The 14814-nt window shown below is 35.0% G+C and overlaps 1 protein-coding gene across 10 annotated transcripts in view; it reads left to right on the forward strand.

Annotated features, from left to right (window-relative positions):
• Positions 1-14814, forward strand: part of LOC135211019 (ATP-binding cassette sub-family C member 5-like) — an 818851-nt gene that overhangs the window by 428405 nt on the left and 375632 nt on the right. For all 10 annotated transcript variants that reach the window (XM_064244042.1, XM_064244046.1, XM_064244047.1 and 7 more), the window contains 3 exons: positions 935-1037; positions 10743-10939; positions 11418-11567. In XM_064244042.1, the coding sequence (XP_064100112.1) occupies positions 935-1037; positions 10743-10939; positions 11418-11567 (450 nt within the window). The remainder of the gene's footprint in view (positions 1-934; positions 1038-10742; positions 10940-11417; positions 11568-14814) is intronic.

Genomic DNA, 14814 nt, shown 5'->3' on the forward strand with positions numbered 1-14814 from the left:
ATTGTTGCTATTGAGAATATGATAATGGTGGTATAAATTCATAAATGACACTTATGGCAGCAGAAAGTTTGAAAACCTGTTACTTGTCTGCACCAATTGGCCTTTATCAGAGACCATTGAGGTCAGTGTTACCAGAATTTTTTTCAGAAAGGAACGGTATGTTTGCAGAAATCCTCGATAGAGAGAATTGTTTCCTATCGTAGGTTGGTCACTTCATCCAGGTGTGTACAGAACCTTGGGCAGCGGTTTGGAACATTCATGTACACCATGCAAATTGGAACTTATTCTGCTAGCAATGTAGTAAAAGGAGTGTACAGCATATCACTTAGACCACTATTTCACAAATACCCAAATTTCTCTGGTACTGCGATGGCAGAAGTTATCGTTCTCAGTTATAGATGTTAGGTCTATTTTTGTTTAGGTAGTGGGTTGCTGGATTTCAACATAGATTTCTGAGCACAATGTAGCAGTTAAATTGGCACTTTCAATTGTCATTTTTTGCCTCACTTTTGGAGATAGGTTTTCATAATGTAAATGCATATTGAATGTTATCATAATGTAAATGCATATTGAATGTTAATGCATATTTCATAATAAACATACGTACCTGATACTGTATTATGAATTTTGCAATTTAGGAACTTGCTCATTTGGTGCATGTATTTTTATAAGGAAATTATGATTAGATACAAAATTAGGGAATTTCAGTAATATTGTACAGTGTTGTGTTGAAATATTAATTTTGTAATACATAGTACTTAGAGAAAAACTAGGATTGTGTGAAAAATATGAAATAGGGTAATATCAAGAAGTTGTATAATCCATGTGTTTTTAATTCATTTGTATCTACTATCTACATAAAAGTACTAATAAGTAATTTTCATGGAGTAGCATGTAATTCATATGTACTATGTATAATGTTTCTAATTTACAGGTCAAAAAAAGATGACACATCTCCTGCGCACAAGTTGTTAGCTAATTCCTCTGTTCAAGAACACACTGATGTTTTATTCAACATAGATTTGAAAGTTAAAAAGGTATGTGGATTGAATTCTTCAAGATTTAGTGAAGTAACGTAAAAAGAAAAAATTAATGTTTGTCTTTTTCTGACAGAGAAATCTGAAAATTTAGAAATAAAAAGCAACATTTATGGTTTTTTTTATTAATTTTAATACATTTATTTATTAAGCAATAGTTATCTCAAGCAGATACAGAGGAAGTCAAAAGCATATGATATTATATACGGTTAAAAAACTAAAATTCACAGTATGTACCAGCTAGAGGAGTCAGCCCACTTAGCTTGAGCTCCTGGTTCTGCACTGGTGAATGTAGGTCATAGAACATGTTCTCTAGTAGTATATACTGTAGGTTCTCGGTTTATGCCCAAGATCCGTTCCTACGGAAAGGACATAACCCGATTTTGTCCGTAAGTTGGAATCTAAGCAGATTTAATGACGTGAATCAGTAAAAATAAAAAGATAAATAGTAAAAGCAAATTCCTGAGCACATACATACAGTACAGGGGTAAATATTATCCTTACATTTGCCGTACAGTAAATAAAAAGAAACAATTCATTACCTTTACTCCTGCGGTTTGGCTTGCATACTGGGCATTGCAAAGGGGGTGAGACAGGCTTGACTAGGCTACTGGGTGGAGGAAGGTGCAGCAGATACTGGGGTAGGGTCATTTAGTTCTGCAGAAGGTACTGGAGATCTGGGGCAGTTGAGCCTAGTTCTGCAGAGCCTGCAGAAGTTGCTGGAGAGACCACGAGGCCACCTGAGTCTCGAGAGGCATGTGAGGTAGAGGGTATTGGATCGCTTGCAAACCTTTCTACCTTCTTAAAAAAGTGTTTCAGGCTAAGTTGGAAGGATACCTTCTTCTCCTCCCAAATCTCCATGTAACAGTGCAGGGAATCCATGACCCCTCTGGCAACCTTAGTGTATCTGGCAGTGTTGGGGTCCTGAGCCTCAAAGTTTGCCAATCCCTTCTCCATCAGGACAAAACCATTTGACTCCTTGGTTGTAAATCACTTGGGCTTTGGGGTTGGTGTCTCTTCATCTTTTCTAGTTTTTCTAGTTGAATGAGGTCCTCTGTAAATAATACTTCTCCTTGAGAAGAATATTGAAAGATTTCCAAAAGGCCTTAAGAGTCAAGTTCTTGACACCTTGGTCTATTGGTTGTAAAAGGGAAGGGTAGTAGATGGAAGGAAAACCACCTTGACAATAGGATGAAAGTCATCCAAATGGGCAGGGTGCCCAGGGACATTGTCCAGCACTAGGAACACTTTAAAGGGCAGCCCTTTTTTATCTCGGAACTCCATTTCAGGCACAAAATAGTTGGTGAACCAGTCCTCAGATATCTGAAATGCAATATATGTTCATGTAGGCATCCGTTTCCGGAACAAACCTATCTCATCTACATTAAACGCCTGTTCATCACAGAAACACCCCTCCCTGAATACTTCAGCTAACACACTTAAGAAATTCACTTGCTGCTTTCTCATCGCTCTAGCAGCTTTCCCTTGCACCTTAAGGTTATGCAAATTTGCACAGGCATTAAATGGCATGGACCAATCTTTGCTAACCCCAAACTCTTCTCTTTCACCCTCTTCCCCTTTTTCTCTTTTTAAGGTTTCAAACAAACTTTTAGCCTTCTTCTGAATGAACATTAGGCTAACTGGGATACACTGTTGATACTGGTCTTTCAGCCAAAGCACTAGTAATTGTTCCATCTCAATAATGAGACCACTATACTGCTTTGTAGTCACAGTTAATTTCGTAGGAGCAGATTCTGCCTCATGTTCAAGTAGTAGTATGTGCTTTTTATCTTTGATTATTGTTGACACAGTCATACAACTAATTCCGAGTGCACAGCCGATATTCAATAATATTTCACCCTTTTTAGATTTTTTTTATTATATCAGCTTGCACTTCCATGGAGATGGCTTTTCTTTTCTTCATAGCACTGCCATCAGAGGAATCTTCCTTACACTGGAGAGCCATAATACAATTAAAAATGTTTCCAAAACAGAAACACAAATGAGAGAGAGCAAATGAAACACAAGTCAAGATGGCATATAGCGAGCAAGTAGCCAACACTGTCTTCCTTGTATGACACCACAAGATGACGTTATTTGTCCATTCCACTTGCAAACTAGTTCCCACACAAAGTTGAAATTTATGTCTGAAAGACAGAACAAGAATTTTATTTATAAATTTATCGGAGATTGTGAGACGTAACCACAAAATGATGTAGGTCGAGTACAACATAAAACGAGAATCTACTGTACAGCTTGTCTTGAGATTAATATGTATTTTTAGTGGTTGGCGGGAAATGACCCAAAGAAAAGGAAGAGTCTAATGATAAGTGCACAGCAATTATATGGCAACAAAAATTAAAATGACCAAGTTTAAAGGAGATCAAAATTTATCCTCAATAGTATGTGAACTGGATTTCATGACCCTTCTCAAAATCAATGGCTAACACAATTACCTTAAACCTTCCTAAGAATTGCCCAGCTTGGATTGATTTGTCTCAATATATCTCTGAGTTCTAATTAGGAATCATTCAATAAGATATACTTTTTATTAAGACTCCAGAACCTTTATGGAATGTAAGCTGTTTATTTAGATGTCTTTTGCACTTTGCATGAAAATAAATTGGGCTTGTTGATAGTCATGAGTATGAAGTTAACTTATGAGGATTTGGCGGGAATCAAAATTTGTCTGTACCAAAACATTTAAGCTTCACTGACTGAGGAAAAATGCCTAGCAATCATTTTCTTTCACTGCTCTGTGTAAAATTATACTTCATGTGAAAGTAGACAGATGTTTTGGAAATCTCAGTCACAGTAGGGAAGAAGAGCACAGATTAAGAATCACCACATTTTATTTGTGACGTGTTTCATTGTTTCTTCATAACATTTTCAAGCCTACAAGAGATTACAGTTTTAATAGTTAAAAGATTATACATACAATCATTATTGGCTGACAAGCTGAGTAAAAGTGACAATAGAGATAATTGCTAAATCCTTTAAAATGATTTACAATAGCATATCAACAACTTAGTAGGTAAAACAGAAATGAAACAGTTTACATTATAAATGAATAAGCAAAGACCGCCATTAACCAAAACTCTGTAATTTATGGCGCAGAGTTTCAGTTAATGGCACCTATAATCTGTTAATGGCACTGATAATCGGTCAATGGCGCCTCTGTTAGGTATGTTATGGTGCCATAACACTATTATTATCAGCACCTTATGGCACTGATAGCCAAAACTTGGCACGTCATGGCGCCATAAAATGTTGATTTTATGGTGCTAGACAAGCACTATGAAACCGGATCACCATTAACCGAGACCGCCGATAACTGGGTGCTGCCTGTAGTATGATTGTTGGTAAATGTTAACTTGCAGTTAATGTGGGGAAAGCTACATATAATTAAACATATTTTTTAGTTCTCCGGTAACATATTTAGAACAAGGATCACTTATGGCAGTTTAAAATACTCAGTAAGTCTATCAACCCTTGGTATATCTATTTTGCTCTTTATAGTAAGTGATTTATTTAGGAACTTTTATTTCTTGATACAGTGTTCCCCCCATATTCGTAGGGGATGTGTACCAGACACCCCTACAAATAGTTAGAACCACCACTAAAAATGCCTATAACCGCCTATCTTGAAAGTTCAGTTTCACTTCTCCCGACACTCTTTGACTTTCCAAGTGTACCTACAATAAAGGACAAACAACAAGTGTTCGGAAACTCGCCTAACAGGACTTTTTCTTCTATGTTAATTTCTGCCCTGTTTGGCACACACACTCTTCTAATTAGGGAGGCAGCAGCTCCGTTGTCCCAAAGCAAGATTATTTCTCTCGAATCCCCTCCTCTAAGAGAGGAAACTACACCTTCTGACAGAAATTCTCCATAAAATTTCCGAGTTTCTTTCATCACATCAATCCTATTTGATAAAAGGTTAACTAGAGATGCTGGTTTCTTATCGTCCCTCCTTTCTACCGCACAATTTATCGCTAAATGCTCTTTCTCATTACATTGGAAACAAGTTAATTCTGAGCTACTAAATGCCACTTTATTCTTACAAACCTTAGACGCGTGACCAGGTTTTCCGCATGCATAACAGTAATAGTCACTTAGTTGCATTGCTATTACTAGAACTGAAACCTTTACTGCTTTGTACACTACTTGACAAAGGATCATTTCACTTCTTACTGACACTTAAATTATGAGTCAGACTATATTTGTCTGCCAACCTAATTGCTCCTGCTAAAGATAATTCTCTCCTATCTTCTATATAAAGCTTAATCTCAAGGGATACGTTATCTTTGAAGTTTTCTAACAATACTAAGTTCTTCAGACCATCAAAATCATCAATTTTAGCAGAAATTACTATTCACAAAACAGCTTTTCTAACTTCTTACTTTATTCTATATACATCATATTCTCGTCCCCTCTCCGGTACTAACCTGTATGTGTTAAGAACAGTTTCTTTCACAATATAATCTTCACATTCCTCCTTAGACATGTAACTATACACAGTAAGTGCCCTACCATGTAGAACTGACTGTAAATATAGCATCCACATTTCTTTAGGAGAACCTACTCATCATTAACTTCTCAAAACACATGACATATTTCGTTACATCTTCCTCATCGAACCCTGGTTCTAATTTCAACACTGCACTTATACCTAAATCATCAGCTTCATTTTTGTTCTTGCCTGTCTGACTGTTAAGAGCACTTTGCTTGAAACGAGCAATTTCCAACTCATGCTTACATTCTTTCTCTCTTTCTTCCTGCTGCATTATCATCATTTCTCTCTCTTGCTGCATTTTCATTACTTCTGTCTCAGCTGCTCTTTCATCTCTCTCATACTTTCCCTCTCTTTCCTCTCAACATACTCACAGAGATCATTACCCTCTAGACCCAGAAGCTTCCAAAACTCAATACATTCTTTTGTCATCTCAGTCATTCTGGTTCTTTCCATATTCTCCCTGTTTCAATCTTTTATGGTGTCGAAAATCCTGGCCTAAGGTCGCCAACTGTTATGGATCGGGATCCGCTCAGGCCTCCCTTTATTACGTAAAAAAAAGAAAAAAAAAAAAAAAAAAAAGATTCAACACCAACAATTGAAACGGGATACGAATATAGGAAGAAACTCAATCAGAACACAAGTCTATATTTACAAGCTTATTCTCAAAGATAAATGCTGAATGGTTTCTCCTATTTACATGACAAAACTAAATCTGAATATTTGTGAAAAGGGGAACAGTGCGGCAATTAAATACTTGCTGGTCAGTAAAACAGCTGATGCAATCGGTGCTCGATGTGATGGCTTTACGAGGAGACAGTAAAAACTTCAGATGGGCTTCTCCTTATCTTTGCACTGATGGAAGGAATGACATAGTCTTGAAACTTGAAGGGTGGGTTACTACTCCAAACCACTTACAAACATTTCTTCTCTGAAAGGGTTTACTCGTCATCGTCACTGGCATTCTCTCTCTCTCTCTCTCTCTCTCTCTCTCTCTCTCTCTCTCTCTCTCTCTCTCTCTCTCTCCTCTCTCTCTCTCTCTCTCTCTCTCTCTCTCCGACTGCAAACTTTACTTTCTTGTTTCCATTCCCACTCACTTGTGCATCGTCTACCCTCTCTCCCACTCTGCCTCTCTTAATCTTCATCACTTCCTTCTTCTCTTCTCTGATCTTTTTCACTTCCTCAGAGTTGTGTACAGTGGGGCCTCGATAATCGCGGGGGTTGGGGGCCACAACCACTCGCGATAAGCAAATGTCCGTGTTATATCACACCTCAAAACACCTCAAAAAACCCTAGGTTGCACCCACCCCAACTGTTTACATCAATAGTTAAAACACCAAAAATGGGATACCTATAAATACTCTTTTAGGCTAACTGCCTATTTTAATACTAATTTAAACACATAATATATCTTAAACTATCATATGAGTACTCACTATTGATTGGTCCATGCTATCCTACCAGGTTGAAGGTACACATGTACTTATTGCAACTCAACATTTTATAACTAACAATGGCTGCTCCGATTAGTAATAGTAGAAGGGTATTGTCATTGAAACGCTCCCTTGCTTACTTTATGCCTCCTTTGTATGTGTGTTTAACTTATATGTCTTTGTCACAAATCTTTTATAAATTCTTTCCTATCTTCAATTTCCCCGTCATCAGATCAGCAAACAAAAGTATATTAGCTAACAATTCCTTTCTATTTTCATAATTTGGCTGCTGCACGAAAATAAAAGTACATAGTAGTATATCTATTTCGTGAATGAACATATTTATGATAACAAAACATGATTTACTGTAATGATTACAGCACCCAACTATATCAATGTATAAACAGCAAAATGCAGCAATTAAAATCTATTTTTGTCTTTTGTTTATGTTTAGATTCGGCTGATGGACGTTTATTACCAAAAGAATTATTTTGTAAAACAATTTAGTTACTAAAAGAAACAAATTTATTAATGGAATTATTATTATTTTTAACTTTGTACATAAAAGGTTATGATACAGTAACTCATATTTCATTGAGAGAGAGAGAGAGAGAGCAGCTTAGGACGAGAGTAACTGTTGATTAGCTTAGGTCGAGAATAACAAAAACATAATGAAATTTGTATTTTAAATATTTTTATGGTGATAAGAAATGAAGCATCGATAGTGATAAAATATTCTCTTGTATACTGTTATATGTAATATGTGATAATCATTGAGTCAACTATAAAAGTTGTATTGAAGCACAGTTTAGTAAATCACAGAAAGAATATTAATATGGCAACATGTGTACCTACAAATGTCATGGACCATCTTGTTCTTTTATTACAATAATAATAGATCAGTATTATAGTTTTTTTTCTGTAAGTGAAATAAGGTTTTTTGAAAAGTTGCAGTTTTATTTCATTAAGAGGTAAGTATACTGAGAGAGAGAGAGAGAGAGAGAGAGAATTTGTGATTTTGTGGGATTTCAATTTATCGATATTTTGCTATTTACATTCATATAAGTATTTGAAAATTAGTAAATAATTTTTTTCTTAAAACTGTACGTATTTAGTTATGAAAAGATGAAAATACAGTAATTAGTGAATCTAGCTCTATGATAAAATTTGCGATTTCGTTAATTTCCCAGGATATACTATTTGGGCTCCAAAAAAGGTAAGTAAAGTAATTTATGATAGAGTTTAGAGCATACTTATGTAAAATACATCAGTAGTTTGTAGAACGGTGTAACCACTATCACATTGTGTAAAAATACTACGTATGAACAAGACTGTAGGTTTGGTGACGTCACAGTGATCATACGTATTTTTTTCGTGAATGAATATACATTTATGATAAAAAACACTGTACTGATTACAGTACCATACTCTAATATTAATGTAATCACATCAAAATAAAGTAATCATTGCATACTGTAAACTTGTAAAGTGTATTTTTGTCTTTTGAAAAATGCTTTCCTCAAGAAATTATTAATTGAAAAGGCTTTTTATTATGAAGATATGCCAATATAATATATAAGATATGTATTTTATTATGAATATATGACAATAATATATAAGGTAAAAATGGTTTTATTACGTTTACACTTCGTTGCCGATCGCAAACAATACGATAATCAATGACAACTGTTTGTATGACTGCAGTGTTCAGAGAAGTTGATTACGTTTTACCAAAACAATAATGAAGTTCGAATTGAAAATTAATGTTTTCCTAAATGTTATTACTACTGTAATTACACTACTACTATTAACATTTCTAAAAGGTTAACAAATGACAAAGGTCGCTGTGAAGCAATGTAACTCAATGTTTACATTTCATTGCTGGCCACTCAACTACAAGTTGATTTCAATGATGTGGAATTATTCCATGAATAGGCTATATATTATGAAGATATGACAGTGTCGGACCACGGACAAGGCTTAGCCTACCACGGGCAAGCCCGCGATGCTGCAATTCATACCAGCAAGGTAGACTGAGAAGTGGTCCAAGGAAAAACCCATGATTAACTGATCCAGTGATTGCTGATCCACAGCTAAGGGAGGCCCACTGTATATAGACGTCGATCTTGGGGCGGGGCTGAAAGAGCACAGCTAACCAGCGAACGTTATTACACCCCATACGAAACTTTTCAAAAGACTGGACGAAATGATACATGTTACCCAAAGCGTTGTGTTGCTAAGGGCGACCGTGTGTTGGAGTTCCACAAAACAACAGAGTATTCTCCAACAATTATGAGAACAGACACCCCAAACACATGCGGGGACACCTCTTTACTGCAGACCACATCAAAAAAGATACATTTTCCTTTCCTTTAAAATATGTTTCTTTACTATGAAGCGACTACCATGACAGGGATCCATACTTTACAGCTTGATGATAACCGAAGATTGCAGATAACCGAATGTAGTGCGGCAGCGGTCCCTGGTTATTGGCACCGATAACCGGGGACAGCTGCTGCTATTATCCAGGGATCACTGCTGAAAATTCAGTTATTGTCATCACTTGAAAAGCACCATAAAACCAGATTGCCGATAACTAGGGACTGCTTGTAATTTGAAATTGCGCTAGCTAAGATTAGTTCCTGATTAGTGATGGTTAACCTGTATATGCAGTGTCTGTTTACACAGAGTAAAAGTATGATAAATTACCTTAACAAGAATATGAAATTCATTACTGCTTGAGCCACATATTATACCATGAAGTATATTAGAAAATTTAAAGTATGCATGAATGGCCTAAGTTTACTGAACAGAATATATAATGGTTAATGTAATGTTTTTAAAATAATTTGCCATACCACAGAATGTATACACTGGTCTCCACAACAGCAACAAGCATCCATGCACACCATATTAAAATTTCATTGTTATGCTTATGTATGATTTATGGTGAAATTATTAAAAAAATCATTTTTGATGATAGACTCTCAGATGTTGAAAAATAGATAATGATTATAATCAGCATCAGACTTTCAAAGGGTTAATTATGTATTTGGGCTGGTCTTGGAGCATGAGCCCAGCTGAACATAAAATGCATGGAGGATTTTTCTATTATTTTTTCATAAATCATGTTATGTAAATATGTAATTTCATAACACAAAGTCATAGAAAAGCAACAAATAACAGTTTAAAAATTGAATTTTAGTAACAGTAAGTTGTGCTGGAGAGAGAGGATGTTCTGGGAGAAATCACTAGAAATACAGTTTGATGAATATAGGAAGAACTCTAAAATGGGAAAAGAATAAACAAAAGAATAGCTCATTAGAAAAAAAGGGTCTCGGACAGCTGAATGTGTCCAGAGGTCTTTAGCAGACCTCTAACAACCTGTAGAGAAGAGCCACTCTGATGGAAAGTCATTTTAATCTAATGTAGCCTGCTATGGCAAAAGAAAGAACTGATGCCAAAGCTGGTGACTTAACGTGTTTAAAGCAGAGTAGGTAAAAAATTTAAAGGCATCTGCTTTGAGAATTCTTTTAATACATAGAGTACCAGTATCATTTTAGTTGAATGTGTACACAGTTACCCATGTCAAATTGAAACACAGGGGCTTGTAAGAAAATGGTTTAACTATGTGATGAACACTTTCTTCTTTAAGTGGAATATTTTAGAAAATACTAGTAACTTGCAGAAGTCCACATCTGTTGTTTAAATGAAATACATGTTGAAGACTTGATGATGAGTCATATATCCATTATTCAGGGAGAACTTCTTGGTGTCTGTGGTGGTGTCGGTGCTGGAAAGTCCTCATTAGTATCAGCTCTGCTTGGCCACATGCGATTACAGTCAGGATCTGTCAGTGTGCAGGGCTCAGTTGCATATGTTGGCCAGCAGCCATGGATTTTGAATGCAACATTCAGGGACAATATTTTGCTGGATGAACCCTTTGATGCCAAAAGGTTAGCTTATCATTGCATATTTTAGTTTTCAAATGGCCATAGGTTATCTTTGTTGTAAAAGTATGGTCAGAGCTTAACTCTAAATTTTCACAGGATACTGATGATCCCTGATCTATAGCAAATTAAATGTTGTAGTATTTAAAGTGCATCAGGAATAGAATTTTTAAGCATTGGAATGTTATTGATAGATATTTATAAATAAATTAATTGTTTTGTTACATTTGATCAGTGTAAGATCTGTTGTGATTTTATAAATTGACCTTACTATTTACCCTCTCTAATGGGGTATACAGTATTATATATTGTTGATTCATACTTAATTATTAAGTGGTGATATTTCATTAGTACATATCCAGTACTCTGTTAGATGATAATCCCCTGATTTTCATGTGACTTCACTGTTTAATTTATAGCGACACATTTAAAGATATATACATACTTTTAACTGTTGCTTTTACTCCATATTTTTTATTGGCAGATACTACAGAGCCATCCATGCATGTAATTTGTCTCAAGATATTGGAGCTCTGCCAGCTGGAGACTTCACTGAAATAGGAGAACGTGGCATTAACCTGTCAGGAGGCCAGAAACAGAGGCTCTCACTTGCTAGAGCATTATATGCAAATAAGTAAGTACAGTTGGTGTGGTGACTTGACTGAATATACAATTATGATAACTAATTTCTTAGTAGTGCTGAAACCAGGTTTTTTAAAGGTACAGTATTGACTTTAGTTTCATTTTAAGGTCAACCAAATTTATAGGTTGGAATTAAATGTTGGTTGTTATTAATCTTAATCCTTCCTGTAATGTAACTTGAGATTTCTAAGTATAGCTGGATTCCAGATAAATGGTACTTTACTGCTCATAAAAATATCTTCATACCATATACTATTATGTAAAACATGAAGAATTTAAAAAAAAAATTGGTTCATTATAATTATTACAATATGTTCATCCCCATTTTTCAATACATGAGCAACATCAGGTTGCCATAACTACTCTTGCTTTGTTGCAATCCAGACATCTGCTTAAGGATGCCATACTGAGACCTTAGCCTCAGAGTCATGTAATTCAAACTTGAGCTTTAGCTGTAGGGAAATAGATAACTTTTCTTCTTTATTACTATAACCATATTTCTTTGAGGTGTTCTTTGAATCTTTTAGTGTCTTGCTACAATGATTAGTTAAAAGAGAGAGGCTTGCTGAGTGCCATTCATTCTAATATAAAAATGTAAATTTACAAATTTACTTATATACCTAACAATTATAATGAGCTTGTTTTAAATTCTAGGATATATTTTTTTATAATTGAAATTGCATTAATTTCCTGACTTTTATTATACCCATTATCATTATTGGAAAATTCATTTGAAAATTTTACATAAAAAATACAAATGCAAAATATAAGTAAAATATAGAAATCTAAAAATAACATTTCCATTCACTTGATTTTATTGTAAATTTCTGGCCATATACATAAGTTACATGACAAAATAGTTTTAGTGCAAAAATCAGCCTTCTAAGTCAAAGTTTCAAATTCATTTGCAAACATTACATAAAAGTATACATGCGAATTTTTGGTCAAATATAGAAATCAAGAAATCACATTTCTGTTCACCTAATTACATTGCAAATTTCTGGGCATATTTCTTATATGACAAAATAGTTTTAGTGCAAAAAAACTGTATTCTAACTGGCATAGGTATGTAGTTATTACAAAATAAACCATTTTTTTCTTTTGCTATTTTCTCAATGCTTAGTTTTTGTTTAAGTAACTTACCAAGTAATTACATAGCTAAGTATTTCTAAGTACCGGTAGCTAAAATTTGAAAATTGCTGCAGCAATTCTTTTGTTTTGGTGTAGGTCGGTACTCCACCCACTACCAGGGAATAGGTAAACAACTTGGCAAAGAAGCTCAATTTTATTTCTATCGGTTTCCAATGAAGCTCGTGAGCTGTAGCTTTCTTTGAGTTTGGATTTTGTTGTTCGCCGAGTTTCCATTACCAGTACTGATACTTTTGTCATTTCCATTCAACATTCATTAATTCGTTAGGTGTAGTTAACAGTACAGTAGTACCTCGAGATACGAAAGGCTCTACTTACGAAAAACTCGAGATACGAAAGCCAATGCAAAAAATTTTACTGCTCTACATACGAAAAGTTTTCAAGATACGAAAGGTTGTTGCTGTAAAGTCCCGAGATTCGCCCAGACCACCGAAAACAATTTTAAAACTCCCCCGCCGCCAACTGAGTAAACTCGCCACCATCCTCCCACTCTCCCATTGGTTCCTGATGCTAGTCACCCCATAAGGTCCTGCTCTCCTATTGGTCAGCATCTACCCCTTGTGCTTTAAGTATTCTATTGGTAAAAGGTTGCTGTAAATTGAAAAACTTATTCATGCAATACATTTAATAAAAAAAAAACATTAGGTAAAGATAGAATAAAGAATAGAAATGAATGGTTATTATACTGTTTGGTAGTTTCAGTAGTTGAAGAGAGATAATGAAAATTTATGGCTTACTGTGTAAAAGTGATTGCTTGGCGATCGTTCGATACTCGTAAGTGCTGGATGTTAACAGACGTTTGGAAGCTCTTTTTTTTGTTTGTTTATTATAGTTAATGGTTACTTAATAATTATTTGAAATGAGTACATGCAATACATTTAATAAAAAAATTGTGAATTAGATATCAGAAAATATAAAATAAATCAGACTGCCAACAAATACATATTTTTTAGAATTCTTCTTCTGTTTTATTACTATTACGTTACGTATACGTATGTTTCATTATAGCTGTCAGTAACTCGGTATCTCCATTAGGTAAAGATAGAATAAAGAATAGAAATGAATGGTTATTATACTGTTTGGTGGTTTCATTAGTTGAAGAGAGGTACGAATGACAATTTATGGCTTACTGTGTGCTAGGAAAAATGATTGCTTGGCGCTTGTTCGATACTTGTAAGATGGGTAAGAGCTGAATGTAAACAATCGATTGAAAGGTTTGTTTTTTGTTTGTTTATGTATTATAGTTAATGATTAATTAATAATTATTTGAAATGAGTACATACTGATTATTTATACATTTTATTGGCATATTCTAAGCTTTTAGCTCTTAGGTTTAGGTGTCAGAATCATAGACTAGGCTACAGTAGCAACCGCTAACATAGGCTAGGCTTATTGCTAAGGGACATATGCTAAAGTCCTAATACATATATGCAGTAAAAATGGGGTTGAACATTACATGCAGTTGAATATTACTCAAGTATGTACAGTATTTTGCCTTTTTGGAGTCATATTTCTTCCGTCGTAACCCTAGAACATGTGTTGTAGCATGGAAATATAATTCACTGGGGTGTTTTTGGAGGGCTTGGAACGGATTAGCCATTTTACATGTAAAATGTGTTCCAAGATACGAAAAACTCATGATATGAAGGCCGTCTCGGAACGGATTAATTTCGTATCTCGAGGTACCACTGTACATTGACCAGTTTAGAGTTTTTAGTCTGTTATTTTGAGATTTTTGCAAGCGATGTCTGACTATACTCTGTTTTTTTTCATCTGTCCATCCGGCTGTGGTGTTTTTGTATGGTAACACTGCGTCCCGGGCTTTAGATTGTTACTCTATGTGTAAGTTTTAGGTAAATAAAAGGATATCTGGGTGTACATTTGCAGCTGAAAAGTGTTTTAATAATTTACTGTATGCGAATTACGCCGTTAATATTCGAAATAGGATATTATTATAATCGTTGAATGTAAGCTGAATGTAACTGTGTACAGCCCGGGACGCAGTGTTACCATACAAAAACACCACAGGCGGATGGACAGATGGAAAAAAACAGAGTATAGTAAGTCGAGTGTCTGTTTTTGCAGCAAAG

The sequence above is a fragment of the Macrobrachium nipponense genome, chromosome 4, assembly GCF_015104395.2.
Source record: "Macrobrachium nipponense isolate FS-2020 chromosome 4, ASM1510439v2, whole genome shotgun sequence".
NCBI classification, from domain to species: domain Eukaryota; kingdom Metazoa; phylum Arthropoda; class Malacostraca; order Decapoda; family Palaemonidae; genus Macrobrachium; species Macrobrachium nipponense.